Raw genomic sequence first — 24939 nt, forward strand, 5'->3', positions numbered from 1 at the left:
TAAATCCACCTCCAGGAGATGCTGCCTGGTATTCTGCCATGCAGATTAATCCCACTGCAGAGCAATTTGTGCCAGCACATCCGAGAAGAAATGTCCCTGGGGAATATTTACTCACAAGTAAATACTTCTGGTTTGCTCCAGCATATCTCCCTACCAACCTCCCAGGCAAGACACTGGAAGTCAATGAGAGAAACAGAATTAGCAGGTTCTTTATTCCCACTTTTTTTTTTTTTTCCAAGGAGCAAAGAGAATCTTCATTGAAAAAGCACAAAATATATTTTTCAACTTTTAAAAAAGCAAGTTAGAGTCAAGAGCAAAGTCCAACCAGATGATCAAGAAATCCTCTTCTGTTCACTTTTATCCATGTCATTTTTAGGCAAACTTCCTTCTGTCACAATGGAAAATCTGTATCTACCCAAACTGAAGCTGAGCAGCAATACCAGCAGAAGGAAAGGTGGTGTGCAGGTGGCTGTAGCTGCTCAGCTGCTTTTGAAATTCATGAAACCTGTGGGACAGATTATGCATGCAGCACCTTGAACACCCCAAGGTGTTAACTACAACCACAGAGGCTGAATCCTATCTCCCATTCTTACTTTCATATATAAAATTATAAAATGTTAAAACATGTTTCCTAAAGCCTGTCATTGCACTCTGGCTGCACGTTGCACTACAATGTTCCTGTTACCAGGGTAAATTTGTGGGGAGGCTGCAGTTAACACGTCAGGTAAAGAAATGCTCTGTACCCTCCATCCCGCAAAAGACAGAATACCAGAGTGAGAATTAAATTATTCCTCTTTCAGATGCTGTAAAGCCTCCAGGCAGCATCCTCACAGTCCTTTTCAACACAGGTAAATTGAATTCCAGCAAGTTTACTGTATGCAGACTCTTCAGACAAGATATTAAATAACAATGTCATGACCATAACCTATGAAGAAAGACTAGAAAACGTGGAGCTGTTTAGTCTAGAGAAAAGGACACTGCTGCAAGCCATAACAACAGCCTTCAAATATGCAAAGGGTCAGAGCAAGGAGGAAAGGAATCGGCTGTCCTTGGTGTGGGGATGTGAGGGACCTGAGCTGTGGGTTAGACAAGGAGAGATGCTTTTGAGAAGGGATGGTGGTGAAGGTCTGCCAGGGAGGCTCCATGGAGGTGTCACACTCTCTGTGGGGGCTCAAACGGCAGGTTATGCAAATATCCATCAGGGATAATGTAAGCCTGCCTCATGTCAAAGGGATGATTACATCACCTCCTGAGATTCCTTGCAACCCTGTTTCACTTATGATTTTATATAGCCGAGCCCCCAAGGGCAATTTGCCCCACTGCCCAAACTTTTCCTTTATCTGCTCAAGACTGGTGCATCAGTTCTTCCCACCAGCCAATTACTTGATTTGGGATGTGCTCATGTAAGGGAAAAGGCTGATGTCTGCAGGGCAGCCAGGCAGCAGCATGTGCTTACACTGCTCAGATCCATCACAATTCTTATGGAAATAAGCAAAGGAATGGGAGAGTGGTTGGTGTAGGAATGCAAGAATTTGGGCCAAAGTTCGAGGGTTGCTTTTAGATAAATTGTGCTAAAAATATGCAAATAATTTTAACATTTGTGTGAATTTGTCTGCCATCTTCATAGATATTTGTCCTTCTGCTGTTTGAGGGAAAGTCTGAACAGGGCCTGCTGGTTGGCTGCCCTGCATCCCCTCTCTTGGAAGGGATGGGGTGGACAGGGGATAGGCAGCAGCCCCATCCTGCATCCAGATTCTTTCCCTGCTCACTCCCTGAGCTGCAGGTGTGTAAGGAATCGATGCTGGCTGCATCCCTGCAACTTTGGGAAAAGGTGGGACTGCTCCACAGGACCCACAGCGAGGGATCCTGTTGGAAGCAAAGTGATCTGCTCCCCTGACAGCAGCACCCAGGGGCATCGCAGGAGGAGCTGACCCCGGGCAGATCTGAACGCCGGCACTGCTGAAGCAAAGCCTTGCAAGAGGCACCTCCCGAATCCATGCAAGGCTGCAAAGCCCCCAAAATGAGGCATGGGGGACACTGAGTGGGGATGTGCTGCCAAGGAGCACCGAGTCTCCAGATGTGTGACAAACACCCTCTGACAAGCAGAGTTTGCTATAGTGGAAGAAGAGGAGAATTTTGAGTTTGAGTCTTGCTTTCTTGGATTAAATTAAATTTTAAAATGCATAAATCTTAAAAAAAACCCAAAAGTAAAAACATGAAACAATTGCTCTTCCACTTTAGTCTTCCCAGTTTATTTTCTTGCAAACTTTTTTCTGCCATACATGTCATGACTACCCATAACCTAATGCTTTTTGGTGCATTCTCTTGCCAAACTTGAATTTTTATGTGGCAAATTAAATTAACTTTCTTGATTGCAATCTGGGAAAACTAAAAGTATATAATAAATTGCAAGAAATGTTTAAAGGGATAATATATCAATAAATAATCGTTGCACTTAATCTGAAAGCCATTTGGTAGTTGGAGTGATGACTGATTTAACACTACCCATTTAGTGTACCTGTGATAATGTGTTATTTAAACTCAAGACTTTATATTAGATACAATTCAGACTAAAATATCCATTTGGAAATAATTGTATAACTTGAGAGATTTTTTCCTACACTTTTTTTAGAAAAAAGATTTAATTAAAAACACAAGATGAAATAAATATTTCAGGGCAACCAGCAACAAAATGGGGAAAATACCATGTGTTTGGAGTTTTAGTGCCCTCTGAGTACTGGAATTTATTTGCAGCAAGCAGAAAATAGACAGCAAGCATAAAAATTCAGCAGATTCCCGCTAGTAAAATTATTTATCAAGCTAACAAGGGAGGAACCCTTCTAGTAGCAACAAGCCAGCAAGGAAAAGACGTGCCTTTATATTTTACCTTTGGGTTAGCACACTAGTAAAAATGCCAACTGACAAGCACTTCACATAAACATTTCTTTCTAAATGAGCTGCCTTGTTAGAAAAAAATCCAAGCAAAGGAGCAGTACAGTCAACAGACAGAAAAAAACCCAGGATGAATACTACATTGCTGCATATTACAGGAAAATATAAATAAATACATAAAAATAATGTTGATGCATAAATGACTTTAATGAATTAACACTTCATTTTGCATTTAAATTAACTGCTTGGGCTATAAATCTATCTTAGCTTCAATCCTTCCAAGAAAAAATACATGCCAGTTATCTATTATTTACATCTTTCTTACCTCTGGAACTAAACGTATGCACACACACTCAAAAAAAAAAAAATAAAAGAAGTGTGAAATATGTGTGTGTGTATATTCATTCAGGTGCTGTTGTTAGAGCTGTGCTACTCAAGCCCCACTGCAATATTTATCGTATACTTATTTTACGACCGAAGCCCTGAAGTAGGTTTTACAGTTTAGTTTAACGATACCAAACTTTGATTATAAATTATAAGTGGCTTTATTGCAGCCTGAAGAGGCAAAAAATTTGGAGACACTTGATTGCCTGATCCCAATTAAATTTTAAAGAAATAGTAAAGCGACACACATTGGCTGAATAGCTGAGCTCCAAGGAGCACTGCAAATTACTTCTGCTGGCTGTGCAGCGGGGCTAGACCCTCCCAGGACTTCTTTGCTAGAATGAACATTTGACAATTGTCAGCAAGCTTTAAAATAAAACCAAACTAAACAAAAGACAAGAAAACAAAAAAAACAAAAACAAAAAAAACCCAAAAAAACCAAAACAAACAAACAAACAAAAAAAAGCCATGGATGGTTCTCAAGCATTATTATTTTCATTGCGGAAAAAAATAGCTCGTGGGAGGGTAGGGGGCAAGATCAGACTCAGCATTTCAGCTGGTTCTGTAACTCAGGAAGCAAAAGCTGCCACAACTGTTGACAAAGAGAGGAAAAAAGGAAAGTTTTACACTAAATGGAGCAGTCAGAGGGAAACACAGGTTGGAGCAGGATTTCTGAGTGATCTCAGATGGTTTTCTGGACACAGTTGTAAGACAGACCCTGTATTACTCACTCAGGACTCCGAAGGCAAGCAAGAAAGGCAGGGAAAAGTAGAGGGGAAAAAAACCTCAAACTACTGGAAAAAAAAAAAGAAAAAGTCTGTTTAGAGCATTTGCTCCCCTCAAAGCCTGACATTCGTCTCGCCTCTGCAGCAGCTCACAATGCAGGGAGGGAATGCAGCGTCTCCCACTCCCTGCTCCAGCGCCCCAGGCTGCTGCTCCAGCCAACCCCGGGCATTGCAGGGGCTGAGGGAGAAAGTCTCCAGCCCCCAAATTCCACCCCTGGGCCCAATCCTGCATTCTTTGCACACCCAAGTCCTGCAAAAACAATGGGATTTTTGGAGGTGCGGGAAATGCTGAAGTGAGCTGGCATTTGTTAGCTGCTGATGGATTACATTAATATGAATATTTGTCTGTAGGGGACAAACACTTTTGAGAAGTGAGCACAACATTATGAGCAAAAACATCAGCAATAATAACAAAAAAGGATAGAGAGAAGCATCATTGATGTAAACCATGAAATAAATAATATATGTCAACTTTTATGTTTCTTGCCTTTGATCTGGGTACAGCTGACATTAAGTCCAGGAACTGATACCTTTTTAGCTGAGAAGACACAAGATGTCAAGTTATATTTTTTAGTGCAAGGCCAACACATAAAAAACAAAGCTAAAGGAGTCAAAAAACACAGAGATTATCTCTTGTCATAGGAAAGAAAATGATGGGAGTTTCCATGGAAGCTGAGTGGTTAATATAATGCTGTCTTCACTTTGCCATTCTCTCCTTATTAGAATATAATTTGGGTCCAACTAATATGGAAAGAGTTTGTTCCTTGCACAGCAAGGAAGTGCCATGGGTACAGCTTCTGCAGAATGAGGACTACAAATGTACTTATGAGCTTATTCCTCATTCCCTGCCTGCCTCTTGTTTTAAGTCTCTTGTAAAGACGTTTGAAAGTGGAAGCTGTTTGGAAGCACACATAAAAGCATCCATTAAAAGGCATTACATTACAACTCCATTGGATCCTGCCCAAGTGATCCAGAAGCAAGCTGGAGCATCACCACAGATCCCAGGGAGACTACTCCTGCCTTGGCTTTGGTGGCATCAAATAAATCTGGTCTTTGTTTTACTTTCTTACTTGCTTTTTACTAGCACCAGCCCTCTGGCATGAGGCTAAGCCCCGAGCCTCTCCATCAGCTCCCCCATGCTCCTGAGCATTTGCACCGGGTAATAGGAAGCAGAATTTGGCCCTAGGTGTCTACACTGGAGCTGAAATTGGGTTAGTAGGTTGTTCCCATCCACACATACAGCTGTTTCTGCCTAAAACCACAGCCAGAAGATTGCAGAAACACAGAAGTGCCACCTCTGATTTTCTCCTCTTTAAAACATGCACCTCTCTCCAGGGAAATCGCCCTTCTTCTGGGAGACTCAGGATGTGTTGCCATGCACCCCTCTCCTTTACAGCCTGGGCCCATCAAGCTTTCCATGCCTTGACACCCCCTTTCCTAAATTTAGCCTGGGCCTGAATCTTGGTGCCTGCTCCGGGCTGTGCTGCCGCAGAAGGGCCGGGGAGCGCGGCTCTGCCGTCAATAACCCGGCACAAAGGCCCTGCACAACGCCGAGCGAGATTTAATTACCTATCACCGTTAACAAAAGCTCTCTTTATTTTGATTAACTTTGAGGGAACAAGGTTCCCCACCATCAGAGTATGTTTAAGTAATTATGCCGTACAGACTAATATGCCTGAAAACACAAAAAGAGGGGGAATAGGGAGAGGGCAGAGAAGAAAGGGAAGACATGAGCTCAGCCTTACTTCCCAATTTAAACTAGGAATGACCTCAGGGTCAATTTTTCAGAGTATCTCAGATCAATTCAATTCTCACCTCCGCTGCTTACCTGCTAGCAAATGAACTTACTGTGCCTTCCAATAGACAGAAATGTCTAAAAGGAAATCGCATTTAGCTGCATCTGAATAACCATGGTTATTAGATGATGCATGCAGAGGAAAAATTACCATTTCCCTTCTCCTTCTCCTCCTTGTGATTGTCATTCTCCCCTCACTGGTGATTAAGATGTAGGATGCTCTTGCAGATTGTTAATTAGGTGTTAATATCTGCAAGGGGCCACAGCAAGCTCCTACACCTGAGGTCATTTCTCAGAAGTCAGGCTGTCTCCGGTGACAATACCTGTAATTCCCACAGCTAGTTTGATTCCCACTCAACAGCTGGAGCTAGTGTTTCTTTCATGTCTGGTTTCATTTCCTATCTGAAATTATATGAGTGCTAATATCTTTATTATCTTTCCCATAGAAGTGCAATGCTGGAGCATGGCACAGCATGTTGTTCATAGGCTTTCTTTTCTTTTTCTTTTTTTTTCTCACAGCATTTTCAAAACGTTTCAAGCAAAAATCTTTATAGTTAGCAAATTTACAGCTGAGGACTCCATTATGGTTCGGGAGGGGTAGAAGGTAGGAGGGAAACAATAATAATTTGGGGATGGAAGAAAAGAAAAGCTGCACAACTGCTGAATGATAATGGCTCGAACCTTGGGGAAAAAAAGGTAATGGCAGGAAGGGGAGGAATTACAAGGACAGTGTGACCTCTGCATGCCTTGCAGGTGCACAGGAGCTATTCTGTACATAGAGGTATTAAAGATATATTGTCTTTAAGAGAGAGAGGGGGCACATAACTGATTTTGTCTACATTTTGGCACGTTCAAAATCAGGGTAAAGTTGTGTGTGATTCAGAAAATGACCAGCCCCCAAAGCACCTGATCTTTGTAATCCTGGCCCAGTGCACTCAGGAGACTGAACTCCCATCCCAGTAGAAATGGTGCTGGGACCTGGGCAACACCAGTGATTTCTCATCCCAGAGTATGAAATAAGGTAAATGACAAGTGCTTCAATAAACCAGTTTTCATTAAAGGGCTTCAAGGAACATTACAGCTATTTTTTAACTCCCACAAAAGCCTAGAAGGTAAGAATTAATTATCTAGGTTTATAACTGTGTAAACTGAGATATAAAGAGATCAACGGTAACAGACTTTTAGAAGAAACCTCAGATAACAAGTTTAAAGTGCTTCAGTATTTGCTGAATCTAGAATCAAATAAGTGGGTCAAAGTCTCACAAGTGAGTCAGACTGTGACTCCCAACTCCCGTTTTCTTCACTCTCTAAACATTGTGACTATATGTGGAGCCTGAGAAGTAATTTTATATGTGGGATGTTAAATCAGTACTTTTCCTGTCTCATCAATCTCCTGTATTTTGGTACAGTGAGAATCATTTGGTAAGTGGCACAAATTAGAAAACCCAGGAGAGATGTTAAAAATATTACTTTTTTTTTTTAGCACTTAAAATCCTTTATTAGTACTAAACAACAGCAAGAACTACATCATCAGAAAATATTTTAGAGCTTACTTTAAACACAGGGAAAAGTATTAAATTGACTTTCCTGGGAATTTTAGGGGAGTAAAAGCTGTTACATATGGCATATACTTTCTCTTTACTCATAAAGATTTGAGACATTTTCATACTTCAAATTCATAGGAATGAGCTAGAAAGGCATTTGAGGCATAGTAAAATCCTGCTTTTTATAAACACTCAAGAACTTATTTTTTACCTATGCAAAATGATCTGTAAATTGTACTAAATATGTTTGGGGAGAGGGAAGGGAGGGGGTGAGGTTACTCTGAATTTTTTAATCAAGAATAACATATTGCATCCCATTTGATAAAAAAAAATTCTCATTTAGGCTTAATACAGCACATCTGCTTGAAAAATACATACAAGGCTCCCATTGACTGCTGCGGGAAGTTTGCCAATAATATTTCATGGAAGTTATCTTGATATCAGCCTTGGAAAATAAAGACATTTTACAGGGAGTGTTAATTCAACAACACAAAGTTAAAAATAACTTGCTCATGCAGAAAGAAATTTGATTGTTTTTACAGTTCTTAGCTTTAATTTTCAATTTTATCAGATGTACAGTCTAGGAATAAAAACAAGATCTAATTTGCAGTGAAGCTGGGTAGTTTGATATCCCAGGCCATGGCCAGGAAAAGAGAAATGATGTCATGAACAGACAGACTCAACTGCACATCAAAAATACACGTGAATAGTATGAGAATGCAAAAGGTCTTGCACAAAACACAAATCTCTTTTAAAAATGCATGTGCAAATGCAGGAATAGCAGTGAAAAGTAGGTAAATGTTATTTTCCGAGCACCATGATTTCCCCTGTGTGAAAAGTCTTAGAGGCAAACTGGAAAACGAATAGAAAATACATTTCTATTCTTTACTGCTCCTTATTCTCCCCTTAGTTTAGGTCTCATCCATACGGGGAAATTAGGAAATAAACTATACTGCAGTGCTAGTCATTGCCTGGGTGGACACTCCTACTCTAGAATAAGAGTGGATTTTCCTGGTTAATTTATTTTATTTTGAAAGCAGCTTGGCTGTACTAGGGAAGGGGGAAATCCACCCTTACTCCCAAATAAGAACATCCATGCTGGGAATTCATAGCTCAGCTACCTCCATATAAGTTCAGATTTTGCTTTTTATTATACAACCTCCCCTGCAGATATTCCAAGTGTGGGCTCCAGGAATTAAAGGGTGATTTTACCAAAGGTTTCAGTGGGGCCAGAAGCCCACTCAGGATCTCTCCTCTCACCTGGGATGTAGGTAGGATGCAATTTAGATCCCAGGGTCCATCATTGCCTCATCCTGCCCTTGGAGCTCTAAAAAGGTCCTTCAGAAGCTCTTTAAAAACTGAAACATTTTTACACACAGCAACAAGAAAACCAACAGATATTTTTTCTTGCCCTTTTTAAGAAAAAACCTGGCTACATTTTTTTAATGTCAGAAGTAAATTCTACTTTCCAACATCATCATGCTGATCAGGAAAGAGAGGGATATTTTATTCCTGTTGATTCCATGACATTGGAGGATGGAAAAGCTTTTCTGCACCAAATAAAATACACTGAAGCACAGTGAAACACACCTGGGGTTAAGTACATATTGTAAGGGACCTTAGTTGGTGCTGCTGGGAGCTGGAATAAGACAAAACACAGCCTCTGGAAAATAACAGTTGCTTTGTAAAACACCACAATGGACCCTTAGTGGTATTTTACGGGGTAGCAACTAATTTTGTTGCTGGTATAACAGTGTATATCATAAACACAAAATTCATCCTGCAGTGCTTACTCTGAAAGCTGCCAGAAGTGGGAGGACATGGAGTGACACCAGCACTGGCCTCCACCACCCCTGCTGCTGCCTGACCTGCCAGGGACATCATGGTGAGAACCTCTTAACCAGCAACCACCAAATATTCCTGTCACAGTCATTAAATAAATGGCCCTGAAATCCTTAAAGTTTGCCAGAAACAACATAATTCCTTCAAAGGAGCCAAGTTAGTAAGTCAGACCGTGGACACTACTGTCCACTACTATAAATGTACAGTCTTAAATTCCCCCAACCAAGCCACCTCCATGAATATCAAGTGAGCTCTCCTCCAGACAGGGTGGAGGATCAGAGTTTTCTTATATAAGCTTATTATTCCTAATATTACAGAGACACTTCCCTGAATTGTCCTTCTCCTGCCCAAATTCCCCATCTGACCAGATGTCTTTCTCTCTCTTGCTTTCACCTGTCAATCATGTTCACAGCTGAAATTTGATTTCTCTCCCAACAGTAACCTTAGATGAAATATTACCATAGGGGTCAGAACTGCCTGAACCTTGCCGTAAAAGTTTGTTAACTCTTCCAAGACCCAAGAGCTATTTGCTTAAAACTAACAGATTTTGCTGCTTGTTGTTTTATTGGGTTTTTTTTTCTTTTTTTTTTTTGTCTATAATATGTGAAAATATAACCCCAAAATAGTGAAGGAAGACACAAGGAATTGTCCCAGAGAACAGCAGGCTAAGCAAGTCTTGAGATCACAAGTGTTGATAAGGGAAAAAGATTTCCTTTTTTATTATATGGATAAAAAGAATAAATATCAATAATTTATATAACTCTAATAGTCACATATATGAATTACAGGAAGCATGGCAGATTTTCCTATGGGATTATTGAAATTAGAAGTGTTTCCCTAGGATCATGTTGATGAAAGAAGTGCTGCACCTTAGCAATTAAAACACACACTTCATGTTTTTACTTCAGCTGATAGCAACTTGGCTCTATTCTTGCAAAAAAAGCACATTGCACTCAAAGTTTTCACAAAAAACCCCAAGTGGTCTGGTTTCCCTCTCATTTACAGTGGTGAAAAACAGAAAAAGAAAAATGCCATGCAGGCAAAACCCTATCCAGGGTGTTCCTCAGGGAAGTAAGAGGAGCATCAGGCTTAAAATGAAGGTCCTGTAGTGCTCCTTGAGAAACCTATTCCTACAGCCCATACACCATCAAAACCTCTCCGTTCCATTTAATTTACAGGCTGCAGCACCAGTTACATCCTCCTCATCCTCACTTAAATTTTAAATAATAAATCTGTTACTTAAATTTATTTTCAGAATTAACAAATAAATCTATTCTTTTAAATTATGATTTACATTTCTTCTAAGAGATAAAAAATAAATCTATTATTTAAACAAGCTTAATTTCATGAGCTAATAAAATTCAGCTGTTTCTAACAGCACTTAACTGTTGATCAAAGCGTGGAAGGCTGTATGGCAGGCTGTGTTCTTAACTAAAATAGGAGGTTTCATAAAAAAATTCACACAGGAATCTGTCATTGCAACCTTGGTGCTCATTTAACCCACTTAGTATTTTTATAGTCAAGGTCAATAAAAGTCAGATTCCACGGCAAAAAAAAAAAAAAAAAAAGTGCCTGTTTGAGTCTAGCAGGGGAAGGGATTGAAAGTTTTAATTCCCACATTTTCATTAGCAGCATATTTTTTAGCCAATGTTGACAGATTGAATGAACATGAATTTCCAGAGGAAAGCAGTGCTGTGAATTAAACTCTATTGTAATTTGTATGTACTGAAATCATCTAACACAGAGTCATGATTTTCACCAAGATCTGAGGGAGATCTTCAGAAGACCCATCCTTAATCCCCGTAGCTGATGTCTGAACGCTAGCATTTGAAGAAAAAGAAAGAAAACATTTGCAAAGGGTTATATATGAGGTGTGGGACACGAGAGAGCTGCCTGGCTGACAAAAGTACAAAGCCCCATCGTTGCAAATGGTTCTTGTAGGCACCTGAAATCAGCCTCACCCAAAAGCCCAGGAAACTGCGCCACGGCCTGTCACCGGCTCCCCGGGCTGAGCACAAAGCACCATCTCAGCAGCAGAAAACAAAGCAGTGAAATTACCACCCCTGCTGAAATATGGCAAATTGCTAATGAAAAGGAAAACATACCTTTTATTTTTGACCTCAGGTAACAGGGATTTTCACATCACCGTTGTAGATGATTCTCTCGGGTACCTAATTTAGTAAATATATTAAAATAAACTATTATTAAAAGGAATATTTAACATCATAAAGCCTGTCTGTTGTGCCACTATGGTACAGAATAGGACCTTTTATATGCAAATCCTAAATTAAATTTAGAAACTCTCTTGTACTGTTTATTAACCCTGGCTGAGTGAAGAAGAAATGAACACAGTTTGAAGTGAAACATTTCTAGCTCACACATATTTACTTCACATTAATAACAGGAGATTCTTGCTGACAAATTACCTTAAAAACACATATTTTTTGCCTCACCAGTGAATATCAGTTTCTAATATCTGAAAGTGTGTAGCTTTCTGTATTACTTTCTTAATGATTGTTATTAGCTGCACTAATGTAATTGGCAAAATAATAATCAATTTTTGTACACACTCCATTATTTTCAAGACAGTAGTTTAATAACAAAAGCAGAGCTGTCATTTCCCCCTGCAGTTACTCACACTGTACAAATTCATCCTGTCAACACATATTTAAAATCTAATTTAAGAAAAAAAAAAAATTCAACCTAGAGTGAATCTTTGTACAATAAGTGAAATAAGCGAGTCAATCCACATTTCTTAAATATGGATATTTTGTTGTGTCCCTTACAATCAACTTTCTCTCCCTGGGTGTGCATGCACAGACACACACATGTATTTCCTATGAAGCGCCTGCAGGAATGCTTGAGCTCCGTGCATTTATTGTAACCGTGCAGCATAATCAGAGCAAGAATAAACCACAAACACGATTGATTTGAATAAAAAAAAAATAGGCAAGACAAACTATAGGCACTTTTCCAGCATTTTGATTCCAGATTAGCTCTGCAGCTCTGAAAACAAAAGTGGGCGGCACATTTAGAGCCAGCTGAATGATCCCTGTCCCACATCCCACCCAAAGCTCCCCACTCAAAAGAACCCACCCCCTCTTTGAAAGGACCCCACATGCCACTGAAAGAGATGGTGCCTTCTTGTTTTGATTTGTTTTTTTTCTTTCAGGTTTGGAGTTTGTTGTTTTGGTTTTGTTTTGAGAAAGGGGACGGTGCTTCCATAAATGCAATACTTGGCACCTGGCCCGGGATCTCTAAAAGCAAATGACTCCTGTGGACCTTCGGTGTCATTTTTCTCAGGACGACCTCTCCTTTCATGCCAATTGGTTAATTCATCCTGTTATAAATGCAGGGTGCTGAGAGGAACAGGTACTCAAGCCTCACACCTGAGGAGCATCTAGAAACTGATGTGGTCATCCTGCTTTCAGTCTTTGCTGTGGCCATCCCTGCCCTAAACCCACAACCATTCCCAGCACAGCACACCTGGAACACCAACCCTCTTCCACTGACAAGGTGCATTGCTTCATTTAGCAGCTTTATTCAACAATCAGTTTATTAATAAGGAAAGAGTCAAAGACAGTAAGAGAGTGTGAAGGCAACCAGAGACACTAAGCAGATTTATTAATTTAAGAAGCTTGATCACTTTCCTTCATTTTATCTGACAGAGTTGGTGTAAGACAGTTATACTTGAATAAGTTCTCTACACTATACTGTGCTATTTTAAAAGGATTTCACAATAAAGGAAGCTGAAAGACTGTGCACAGTCTGGAGACCGTATCTGGTGTGACATGAATATAGTATTTTAACCAGATTTAATCTTACAGTATTCCCTCCTCTACAATGACTTTGCAGGAGGAAACCCTACGGAAAGGAAAATCTGTTCATCCCACACCACAGAACACTGAATCGCATTGCAGACTCCGGCAGCTCTTCCTACATATTAAAATGCTTTCATCAGGGAGTTTGGAAGCAGTTAAGATGGGGGGAAGGGGAAGGAAAGGGAAAGAAAAATACTAGGTCTTGTTTGTTTCAATTTTGGGATCATTTTTATTGTCATGGCTTTCAGTGCTTGAGGGAGCAGGGGCTGTTTGCAGTGGAGGCACCTCAGCTTTGGAAGACAATACCAACACTCTGATGCCATCCCCTTCAGCAGTGACATCCCACTGCCAAGGCCTTGGCAAGAAGTTTTGTTTCAAAATCAGAGAAGCAGGGCTCAGGCTGCAGGAAGGGGAATCTGCCTGCTTTCTTACAGAAGAGAGCTTTAAGCTTAATCATATACACATTCCAAGGCACATCCACACAGACTTGTGAAACTCAGCCTCGGCAAACGCCGTTCCCCACACTTCAGATTCTTTAAAAGCCATGAAATGTAAATCCTGCCTGCTCCCATTCTTGCTTCCTGCAGAGAACTCGAGGCCTGATCCAAAAAGTCATTTTAAAAGATCCCTTTGATTGCCTTTGGGTTTAGATTTGTCTCTGTGTGCACAGAGGTATGAAGGAAAAAGAAAGGAAGAAAAAGGGGAAAATTCAAGAACTAGGGAAAAAAAAGGAAGAAATAGAAAAAAGAAAGGAAAAATAAGAAAAAAAAAGAAAAAGAATGAGGGAGGAAAAAGAAAAAGAAAAGTAAAAAGAAAAGGAAAAAGAGAAAAGGGAAAGGGAAAGGGAAAGGGAAAGGGAAAGGGAAAGGGAAAGGGAAAGGGAAAGGGAAAGGGAAAGGGAAAGGGAAAGGGAAAGGGAAAGGGAAAGGGAAAGGGAAAGGGAAAGGGAAAGGGAAAGGGAAAGGGAAAGGGAAAGGGAAAGAAGAGAAGAGAAGAGAAGAGAAGAGAAGAGAAGAGAAGAGAAGAGAAGAGAAGAGAAGAGAAGAGAAGAGAAGAGAAGAGAAGAGAAGAGAAGAGAAGAGAAGAGAAGAGAAGAGAAGAGAAGAGAAGAGAAGAGAAGAGAAGAGAAGAGAAGAGAAGAGAAGAGAAGAGAAGAGAAGAGAAGAATAATGACAAAAAAAGAAAAAGAAAAAGAAAAAGAAAAAGAAAAAGAAAAAGAAAAAGAAAAAGAAAAAGAAAAAGAAAAAGAAAAAGAAAGGAAAAAGGAAAATTGGAAATACTGTGACCAAAGCCGAGGGAAGTGCTCTGTGGACATACCTAGGGCCGGGCTGCCCGTGGGAGCCGCCGGGTGACAAAAGGAGCTCCGCTCTGGATGCGCGGCCAGACGGATCCATAGTTCCGCCCAGACTCCCGTTTTGTTGCAGGGATGGGATTTAGAGAGAAACAAACAAGAAGCAAACAAACAGCGGATGCGGTCCTCACCTTCCCTCCCCTCCCGGGCGGCAGGGCCTCTTCTCCGCACCTGGCTGAGGCGGGACCCGCGGCTGGGCGGCGGCTGCAGCCCCCGGGACCGGGGCCGGGGGCTGTGCCCGGGGACAGGGACTGGGCCAGGGCCAGGGACTAGGACTGTACCGGGGGCAGGGGCTGCGCCCAGGGTCAGAGTTGTGCCGGAGGCGGGGGCTGTGCGGGGCACAGGGCTGTGCCCGGGATCTGGGGCTGTGCCGGGGCCGGGGGCTGTGCCCGGGATCTGGGGCTGTGCCGGGGCCGGGGGCTGTGCCGGGGCCGGGGGCTGTGCCCGGGATCTGGGGCTGTGCCGGGGCCGGGGGCTGTGCCGGGGCCGGGGGCTGTGCCCGAGGTCAGAGCTGTGCCTGGGCCGGGGGCTGTGCCCGGCTGTGCCCCTGGTCGTGGCGGCCTGGCCGGGCCGGGCTCAGGGCAGCCCCCGAGGGGGCCCGGCCTCCTCCTAAGCGACCCCGCCGGCCGCGGCCCCGGTGCCGCGAGGGACGGGGAGGGGCTGCATCCCTGCACAGACAGCCCCGGCCCGGGACATTCAGGAACTGCTGGCAGCAGGGATGTGAAAATCCTTGCCAGAACCCTCCCCAGAGCTGCTGCTCCCCCGGCCGAGGCAGGTGCCTGGCTGGCGGCAGGGAGGCAAAGGCATGTGGGCTCTGAGCTCTGCCGACACCCCCGCTGTACCCACACCCTGCAGCCTTTCGGGGACACCCAGATTTAATGGAAACCCCAAGGACTGAAGGTCCTTGACTGAAGGTCAGGGAGATGCCAGAGCCTTCGCTGGAACAGGGCATTTAGGCTCAACGCCTCCGTCCACAGCCATCGGCATCTCTGCTGTATCAGGACAAGCTGGGGCAACATTGCTCAGGACTGTGGGTCTTTATGAATTAACAATTGAGAGCAGCACCCAGGGACACTCCAACCTCTACCCCCGCTGGAAACTTGAGGACACTGCTCGATTTGTTATTTATTGGGGATTTTTTTTCTGCATGGAGGAGAAACACCAGTTCTAGCAAACTTCTGCTCTCATTTTGATTCCTTCCATGTAAGATGTCGTATTGAGATGCATTACAAAACAATGACATTTATTAATTTAAAAAAAGAGAAAATCATGTCACAAAGTCCACAGGGCTTCAAAACAAGCAAGGAGAGAGGCAGGGCAAGTTCTGTCCTCATCACTCACTGCACCACAATTCCAGGCCTGCACACTTCACTGTGCGTCGCAGGTGACACAGTTTTAAAAGCCAGAATTTGGAGGGAAAAAAGTGGGTGCAGCAATAGTGAACGCAAATGATCATTTCAGAGAGCACTGAAATACAGGCAGCGTGCATTGAGGACTGAGATGTTGTCACACTGTGCCGGGTCAACCTGATACGGTGATAGATCGCTCAGGATGGAGCTGCCTGTCTGCCAGCTACAGCCTCGCAGATCCCTGGCCTCTTGCTTTTCACTTGATAACTTAAGTCACATCCTGGACTATTTTTGCATTGTGTTGGCTTAGAGCTCACAAATCTGAATGCACTCAGCCCTCAGAGTGACAAATGTTATTCTCAGTTCTCCCCCGCAATTTCAGGCAGTCAAGAATTAGATGCAGCAGAGTGTACAGTATTTTAATCTATTGATTTATACATGCTGTGCCCAAAAAAATTCATTAGAGGAGCCTTAAAATTATGAAGTGGTTCAGTGCTCAGCTCCCTCCCGAAAAGACGAGTTCTTTCTCGGCCGCTCACCTCTGCCACGTTCTGGGGTGTGCTACATCATGTTACTCATACTGAGACCTGCACTTAAAACAGAGATCTGAAGCATTTGGTTACAGACTGTGCGTGTGTGCGAGTGTGTTCAAGCAGGATTGGTTTTTGTCGGAGCTGGGCAAACAAAATCTATCCCTCTCTCCATAGCTACCCCCGGAATGGCCAAGCCTCACGGCAGCCGGTCACAACACAGAGATTCGGAAAGAGGGAGGGAAAAAAGCGTATTAAAAAAAAACTTAATTCCTAACATTGAAGTATGTAGGATTTTTTTTTTTCCTGCATGAAATTTTAAATTCAGCCATCTGAACAGGTGTCAGAAACAGTGGGTCCATTTAGCTCATCTGATGATCGGAGTAATAAATATAGAGGATTTCCTTTCAACACAGCACATGCTGAAATGACACCAATGTAGTTCTGGCATCTGAGCAGATAATTCTGATATATGCATCATTTCCTCCCTAAATCCAGGAAGCAGCTACAATCTCTATCTGATATTAGTATATTATGTCAAATAGAAATTGGTATTAAAATTATGAATGATTCTAGATCAAGAACTTCCTACACACTATGCAGAGGGAGGGGGAGGAAACAGCTGCATAAAAGCTTTCGGAAGGGAAAAGAAAAAAAGAGCTGGGAAAGTTCATTTTTTTAAACTAAAAATTTGCTGCCATGTTTCGTGTGGGGGGAGTTTTCAAGTGACATTTTGATTCAGCGCTGGAGTTTTTGTTTTAAAAGGGTGATGAAGACTTTCTAATAAATAGAAGCTCTCCCCGCTCACTTTGCAAACGGGCACTTCTTGCTGCATACCTAGGGAGAAATAATTCAGGAAGTAAATATGCACTGGTGTGACTGGGATATTTCCCTCCCTTCTCCCGTCTTTTTTTTAGGATTCGGTCCAGGATGATATTTTTTCAAGCAGGGAAAATGCTGTAGCAAAATCAGAGAAATACTCTCAGCCTCTGCTCAGCAGAAGCCTGGAGGCAGGGCAGGAGAGGGTTATGTTTCATTTTAGGGGGTGGAAATAAAAAACACTTAGGGGCAAGGTGGGCTGGGGAGGGAGGAGGGGGCTGAGCCTCAGTGCACACCATTTCCCAGCCAGCAAAGGGCCGCTGTCCATGCACATATCTCCCAGCACCGGTCACATGAAAGTTCTTTGTAATGTAGTTAATAAATGGAAAGGCACTATAGGACTATGGGAAAAATAGGATGTTGTTAGTGATGGGCAGATTAAGACCACGCACACCTTTTGACACCCAATTGCCTAGCTCGGGCAGCATTCCACCTGCTTTTTACCTGTGGGAGAACAGTGGGATCCTGTTCCCCTTTGAAATTCCCAGGATTGTGCCTCTGAGTTCAATGGGAGCAGGATTGAGGCCAGAGTCAAGCAAGGGGTGATTAATGAATGTAGGTTATTCAGAGCAGAGCGGTTCCAATTATTCCTCAGCAAGCAGTCCTGCGGCAAAGGTGGGCGCTCCCCTGCAATGACTCATACAGAGAACCCCAATACTCACTTTGCTTTAGTGAATATTAAAATGTATGCCTAATTTTTTTCCCCTTCAGTTGGCCAGTTGGTGTGTTTCAGGCTAAAATTCAAGTGCAGCCTAAGGAAGGTTGCATTTTTGCTTTTGTTAATGTGCAAAGCAAGATTGTCATCACAATGCCAAACTGGAAGAAAGCTTTTTTCCCCTCTCAGGTTGAGGATGTGATGGGAATTTTTCCTTTGTCACCCTATTCTAGGAATTCTGTTTCTAGGAAGGTTTTCTCTTATCTCTCAAATTGTTTAAATAGGATGTTTGGTTTTTTTCCTCCGTGGAAGAAGATACTTCAGGGAGACAGCAGTGCTCTCCTTGCTCTTCACTACTCAGTCAATTCACAGTATTTTTAAAATCTTATTGCCTGTTTCTAACTTTGCCTGCAAGGAAACCTGAAGTGACAGCAGGGTGAGAGGATGAGGCTGGACCAGAAGTGGTCCTGCTATGGGCAGCCTGGGGTTCTGTGCTCCCTTGGGGGCTGCAGCACCACTTCAGTGGGGGCTCTGCTGATGAAAGGTCTTGTCCCTTCCTTTCCTTGCTCTCAGCAAGGGCAGCAGCAAGGCTTCTGAGTCCCTGCAAAAACACCTGGACGTCGGTAAAGGCTCAGTCAGGGAAGGGAAGGTGGGAGACATAATAACGAGCAGCCTTGTCTTTATGAGAGGAGATAATTCCCAGCTCGGCCAATAGCAACCAGTTTACCCACAGATTACACATTAACCAGAAAATGGAACTCAAATTAACCAGAATCTGGAGCTTGAACCATTACTCAAACCCTGGTGCAACAGCAGGTCAGATGCCAAAGGGCAGGTTGGTGCCCCGGCACTGGGGAGGGGTGAGACACAGCATCGGCTTCGGAGAGCAAGCCACCGCTGTCACCAACAGAGAGGCTGGTGTCCACCCCTGCCAAAGGGACCTCAGCAGGAACATAGTGACCTCCAGCACCAGCCACTGCCCACTGACACAGGCTGTCCTGGGTGCAAGCACTGCAGGGGGGCTCAGAGCCACACCTTGACCTTGCAGCTCAACCCTTGACAGGATCTGGAGCAGCCAGGCAGAGGGATGGCAACAGGTCCTGTCCCTTCAGGGCCACCAGCACCTGGGAGGCTGGGTGGGAAGAATTTGCACCAGCAGCAGGGGGGAAAAACACAAAGGAGAAGAAAAAGGAGTCTGGTTTATGAGCCTGGGTCTGGAGATAAACCCCCCATCCTGGAGAGGCTGGAGCATCTTTCGGAGAGGCCTCTGGCTCTCCCAGAAAGTGGGCAGATAATGCCATTGAGAGAACAGGACAGCACTCTGCCGACGGACACTGCAGGCTCTTGGGGAAAGGTGGCTTTAAACTAACTGGGTCAAGCATTTGAGGAGCCTTTCAAAGTTCAAATGCCCTTTGACATGGGGAACTGCAGTGAAGACAGGCTCAGAGACCTGAATGTTTCTAGCACATTAACCTTTGGGGTTGATTGTTTAGAACAAATAACTCTCAAAAGTTGGAGGAAGTCCTTTGGATTTTTTTTCTCCACTCCTCAGCTCTCTTTGGACTTTCTAAGGCCTGTAGCAAAAGAAAAAAAAAACCAACAAAACAAAACCAAAAAACAAAACAAAACAAAACAAAACAATCCACAGGATAAAAAAATAAAAAAAGAAGGGTGAAAAAGCAAAGAAAGGAAAAAAGGAGGCAGTATGGACCAAAATGGTAAGAAATCTTTCAATCTAGCTTTGAGTGGCTCTGTGACAAGCCAAGCCTGATGCAGTGTCATCTCTTACTAGAGACAGGCATGCTTAGCTGGGATCAGATGATAAGAGGATGTGAAGTCTTCTCTTTCACTTCACTCCATCATAAAACAATCAAAATACAGGGCCATATCGTGTCATCAGGTTTTTACGCAGACCTCCCCTTTGAGATCTCCTAGAACTTGGTGGGATGATCTGAGTCACTGAAACTGCCCTCACTGCACTACTGAGAAGTCAGAAGCAGCACCTGAAAGCTCACGTTTTTTCATCTACCTGAAAGAGAACTTGTGTCCTAGCAGGTGACAATTTTCCATTTTACACAAAGCTATCCTTTTCCTTCTCCCCTCCTGAACATTATTGAGTCCAGCTCGTGGGTCAGCATCGCCCCTTCGGCAGGCAGCATGCTGAAGTACTGCGCTCGCAGTTATGGAACTTTGAACTACAGACTAAGAAACTGAGTACGGAATCAAAAAAATGCAGTTTATTATTGTAGATTATTCTCTCTTTCGATATAACCATAGAGTTGAAAATGAAAGAAAAGCACATAGGAACATCACACGTGGTTAGTTAGTAACTCAAGATATAAAACAATTTTGCACAGCAAAATATGTAAAAGAAAAAGTAACTGACAAGATTTTTTTATATTTATTGTGGTAAGATTTACTTTCCATTTTTTTTAAAAGACAGGATATCAGTCCCTGAAAATAAAATTTACTGATTATTGCCTTTAAAACTGTGGAATTTTTGAAGTTACAGAAAATCCAGTTCTGCACCACAATACAACTGTAAAAAAATCTGCATCATTTTAAAACTGTGCAGTAATGCCATCTTTATAACTGCATAAATTGTATTAGCGTTCTAAACAGGTTCGTAATTTTTTTGTTGTTGTTTTCATATTATATGCTTGCAGGTTATATCTTAGTGCAATTCAGTCCCAAATACTTCAATTTTGAAAAAAAAAAAAAAAAAAAAAACAAACAACCCATACATTTTTAATGTAAAATACCCCTATAGATATAAACAGGGGTGCCTCCCCCTTTTAATACTTTGGTTTTCAAATACAGTCAGTGGTATAGCAAGGACTACATATACCCAACTTATATTTAAGTTGCAAGCACATGCTGCATAAACTACTTTTTAAAACAGTCCCGTTGCAAATTCTACCCCCCTTTACATCACGACAGTAAACAATTTAGTGCATCAATCTTTAAAAAAAAAAAAAAAATCTACATCTAAACAGACCTAACTCTTTCGAATTTATCTATAACATTCCTTTATCTGTAGCATACATTTTAACTGGGCTAACAGATGACAGAAACTAGAATTAAATTATATACTAGGAACCCAGAGCATTCCACATTTGACAATGACCAAACGCAAAAGGAAAAGAAAAAATGGGGCAGATCACTTAAAATTAATTTTAGACTGTTTTTAGGCAACAGCATGGTTTCAATGTCCCCCCAAAGTGGGATGTGAATTTTGTTTTTGAACATCTTTCTGAAGTTCTTTCTGTGTTTTTGGTTTTTTTTGATTTTTTAATTTTTTTTTTTTGCCACATTAGGTTACCAAAATCCATTCTGGCATGTTTTTTGAGAGGGAATGCTTCAGTGCATTTAAAAGGAAGTCTGAAGTTTTGAGTAACTCAAAGCAGTTTTAGAGCAGATGCAAACTTTAATGGGAGGAAGAGGAGGAGGAAGATCAAAGGTTGCACTTTTTTGCTTTCAACCCAAAAAAGTGATGAGGCAATAAAACAAAAGGATGAATGCCATGCCATAATAGTCTCCAAAAGTCCATTTCCAAGCAAAAGAAAAAAAAAATAATTATACCGTACATGACCAGCATGCAGGGTTTTTTATTAATATAATGTCTCTTTTTCATAGTCTTTTGAAACAGTTATAGTTCATTGTTGCTAAGACAAAATAGCAAGCGTAATGCATGAGATGAGTATGGGATTCTAATGGCAGACTAAAGTCTCACGTTTGGCAGATTAAGGCCAAAACTCACAGGAACACACCGAAGGTTGATGCAGGCTTGATTTTGGCAGGTTGATCTAGGCATATCTCTAGTTTTGCACAACAACGCTAAAAACTGATGGAACTCAGCAAGCTGGAGTCTAAAATTTTCACTTTTTTTTTTTTATTTTTTTGTTTTGTTTAGTTTTTAAATTTTTTTATATTTTATTTTTCTTTTTGCAAAGCTCAAATCTCATATGAAGAACTCAGGATGGCAAAAAAGAAAAGATCTGACTTTTTGGACACAGCAAGCTCAAAAGAAAAAAACCTCATGAACTTAAAAATATATATATAATGTGGATGGCAGGTTTCAAAGAAGAGCAAGCTTCATATGAAGAACTGAGTTGGTGGCGAGTTGGATCTTTCAAATTAAAAAAAAAAAAACACAACAGCAAGCCCCCACAAAAAAATAAAAATAATAATAATAATAATAATAAACAGAAAGGAAACTCATGTAGAACTTTAGGTTGGCCAACACGGAGCCAGCCCACCTTAAAAAGAAAAAAAAAAAAAAACAACAAAAACCAACCCAAAAAACAATTTTGTTTTAAAATTGTTTTGAGTTTTTTTTTTTTTTTTAAAAAAAAGGTAATAGAAGGTGGCAAGCGGGATTGTGGCTCTAGCAAAGCCCCCAACAACAACTCACACGGAGAACTTTTAGTTAAGGTGGCAAGGCTGTGGGAACTCACATGAAAAACTCTGGAGAGGAAGGGTTGTCGCTGCTGGATCCGTTTTCTCTGAAGCCATTGCTGACCAGCTTCTCGTACTTTTCCTTGTAGGCGTCCCTCTCCCGGACCAGCCTGGAGATCTCCTGCTTTAGGTGCTCCACTTGCTGCAGCAGCTGGTTCTTCTCCGACTCCAGGACGTGCCGCTGCTGGACCCTCTTGAAGCGGCAGGACTGGGCATAGCCCCTGTTTTTGAGGGTCCTCCTCTTCTGCTTCAGCCGGATCACCTCTTCCTTGCTGACGCCCCGCAGCTGCCGGTTCAGCTCCCGCACCGACATGGTCACCAGCTGCTCGTCGGAGAAGCGGTCGTCGAAGTGGAGGCCGCCGCCGCCGCCGCCGCCGCCGCCGTGGTGCGGATGGTGCAGCCCCCCGGCGCCGCCGCCGCCGCCGCCGCCGCCGGAGCCGGAGCCGGCGGCCGAGGAGGCGGAGGAGGGCGGCGCGCTGCCCGGCGCCGCGGCGTGGGGGTGCCCGCCGCCGCCGCCGCCGCCGCCGCCGCCGCCGTGGTGCGGGTGGTGGTGGTGGTGGTGGTAGTGGGGCGCGCCGCCCTGCGCCGCCGCCGCGGCGATCACCGCCGACACCACGGCGGCCGCCGAGCCCATCTCCTCGGCCGGCACGGAGCCGCCGGCGGCCGCGGCCAGCTGCTGCCCTCTAGCATAGCCATCGAAGGCGCCGGGCAGCGGGTGGTGGCTGCTGTTGATCAGCGCCTCCACCGCGTCCTCGGGGCTGAAGCCCAGCGCCTCCGGGTTGAGCTGCTGCGGGTACCCCGTCATCCAGTAGTAGTCTTCCAGGTGGGTCTTCTGGTCGGAGCCGGAGCCGGGGCTGGGCGCCGAGAAGCTGGGGGACGGGGGCACGGAGCTGCAGGGCGTGCTCATCGGGGTGGAGGAGAGCGATCCCCCGGCGATCAGGCGGCCGCACTGGCTGATAATGCGATCGGTCTCCACCGGCTCCTTTTTCACTTCAAACTTCATCAGATCGAAGTCATTAACATATTCCATGGCCAGGGGACTGGTGGGCAGGTCGGAGCTGCTCATCGCCAGCTCTGATGCCATCCTTTTGCTGCCGAGAGTCCTCCAGAAAGGGTGCGCTCCGGGAGCGAGGGGGCTGCTCTGAGTCGCCACCGGGTGAGCCAGCTTGATTTTTGGCGAGCTCCGCTCCGCTCTCCTGCTCTGCCTCCGATCCGGTCCGCCCCGGCGGCTCCTCTCCCGCTCCGCGTTATCCCTCGCAGAGGCTCCGCTGATGCATCAGAGCGCGGGGCTCTCGCTATTCGCCTTTTGCATAGAGGTTTTTTTTTTTTCCTCCTCTCTCCCTCCCTTCTCTCTCTCTCCTCTCGCTCTTTCGCAGCTCGCGAGCCGCAGCTGGAAGTGTTAGCTGGTGTTGTTGCGAGTAAATTTGTTGTTGTTGTTGTTTTGTTTTGTTATTTTTAACACTTCATGGTGCTTTTCCTCTGGGCTCTCTCCTGCAAAGTGCAGAGCGAGGAGAGAGGTTCATCGGGGGAGGGAGGAGGGAAAGAGAGCGAAGGCAAAAAAATTAAAAAAAAAAAATCAAAGTCTGTATCGCGACCAAAATAATAATAATAATAATAGTTAAAAAAAAAAAAAGAGAGAGAGAGAGAGAGAGAAAAAAAAACAACTCGGCCTCAAAGCTACAGCAAGAAGATGAAAAATATTTAAAGGTTTGATCCGGCAGGAGAGTTTAAAGCATTGCGGAGTTTTATAGCGCCCGTGACGTCAGGCGGGACACGGGCTCAGGGCCGGGCCAATGGGCGCGCGCCGCCCGGCCTCATTAGCATAAGAGTCTAGCGACAGGGAAACTTTGCGGGCTGTCAGTCAGGGCTCAGCTGACTGTCAGCGCCCGCTTAACCCCCTCCTGGCCGCCGGCACCGCGCCCGGGCTCGGCTCGGCTCGGCTCGGCCACGGCCGGCCCGCTCCGCCCGCGCCGCACCGTGCGCGCCCGCGGGTGAGCGCCTTGCCCCGGGGCGGAGGGCCCGGGGCTGCCCCTCAGCCCGGCCGGCACCCGAGGGCGCGGGGGAGCTCCGGGCGGCCGGGACCAGGGAGGGGGAGCGCCGGACGCGGTACTCCGGGCGAGCCGGCAGCGCCCGGGAGGGAGCGGGCAGCGCGGAGGCAGCGCGGGACTGCGCCGTGCCCGGCGCGGTACCTGCGGATGGGCGGGCGGCCCTTCCCCCGTGCCGGCCGCGGGTCATCGCTCCGCACCCCCGCAGCGCCCCGGTCACTTATTGATTATTTTGTTACGGGGACGGGGCATCGATCCCTCCATCCCCCACGCCCGCCCGGAGGTGCGAGTGCCCCGCAAGTTTGCAAACCCCGCGCTCCCCCTGCACCCCCTCCCGCCGCACTCGGCGTGCGGGCCAGGACTAATTAATTTAATACATTTAGAACTAATTGTATTTACTTTCGCCTCCCCCCCAGCCCCCCTTCCCGTTCGGGAGGGGGCTGGGGCCGGCCCGGGGGCCGAGGAGCGGCGGCGGCTGGAGCGGAGCGGCGGAGCGGCTCGGTTCGAACCTCGACAGCGCCATCTCTCGTCCGCAGGTCAGTGCCGAGCGCCGGGACGGGACGGGACGGGACAGGACGGGCCCCCGCGTCGTGTCCCGCCCGCCCCCGC

The 24939-nt window shown here is 44.5% G+C and overlaps 1 protein-coding gene across 4 annotated transcripts in view; it reads right to left on the minus strand.

The window, feature by feature from the left end:
• Nucleotides 1–23903, minus strand: part of MAF (MAF bZIP transcription factor) — a 185197-nt gene extending 161294 nt beyond the window's left edge. For all 4 annotated transcript variants that reach the window (XM_053986996.1, XM_053986995.1, XM_053986994.1 and 1 more), the window contains exons 1-2: nucleotides 22285–23903; nucleotides 11348–11413 (exon numbers count right to left, since the gene is read on the minus strand). In XM_053986996.1, coding sequence (XP_053842971.1) covers nucleotides 11380–11413; nucleotides 22285–23369 — 1119 coding nt within the window. In that variant the 5' untranslated portion in view covers nucleotides 23370–23903 and the 3' untranslated portion in view covers nucleotides 11348–11379. The remainder of the gene's footprint in view (nucleotides 1–11347; nucleotides 11414–22284) is intronic.
• Nucleotides 23904–24939: the final 1036 nt, after the last annotated feature.

This window comes from Vidua macroura, chromosome 11, assembly GCF_024509145.1.
Source record: "Vidua macroura isolate BioBank_ID:100142 chromosome 11, ASM2450914v1, whole genome shotgun sequence".
Lineage (NCBI taxonomy): Eukaryota > Metazoa > Chordata > Aves > Passeriformes > Viduidae > Vidua > Vidua macroura.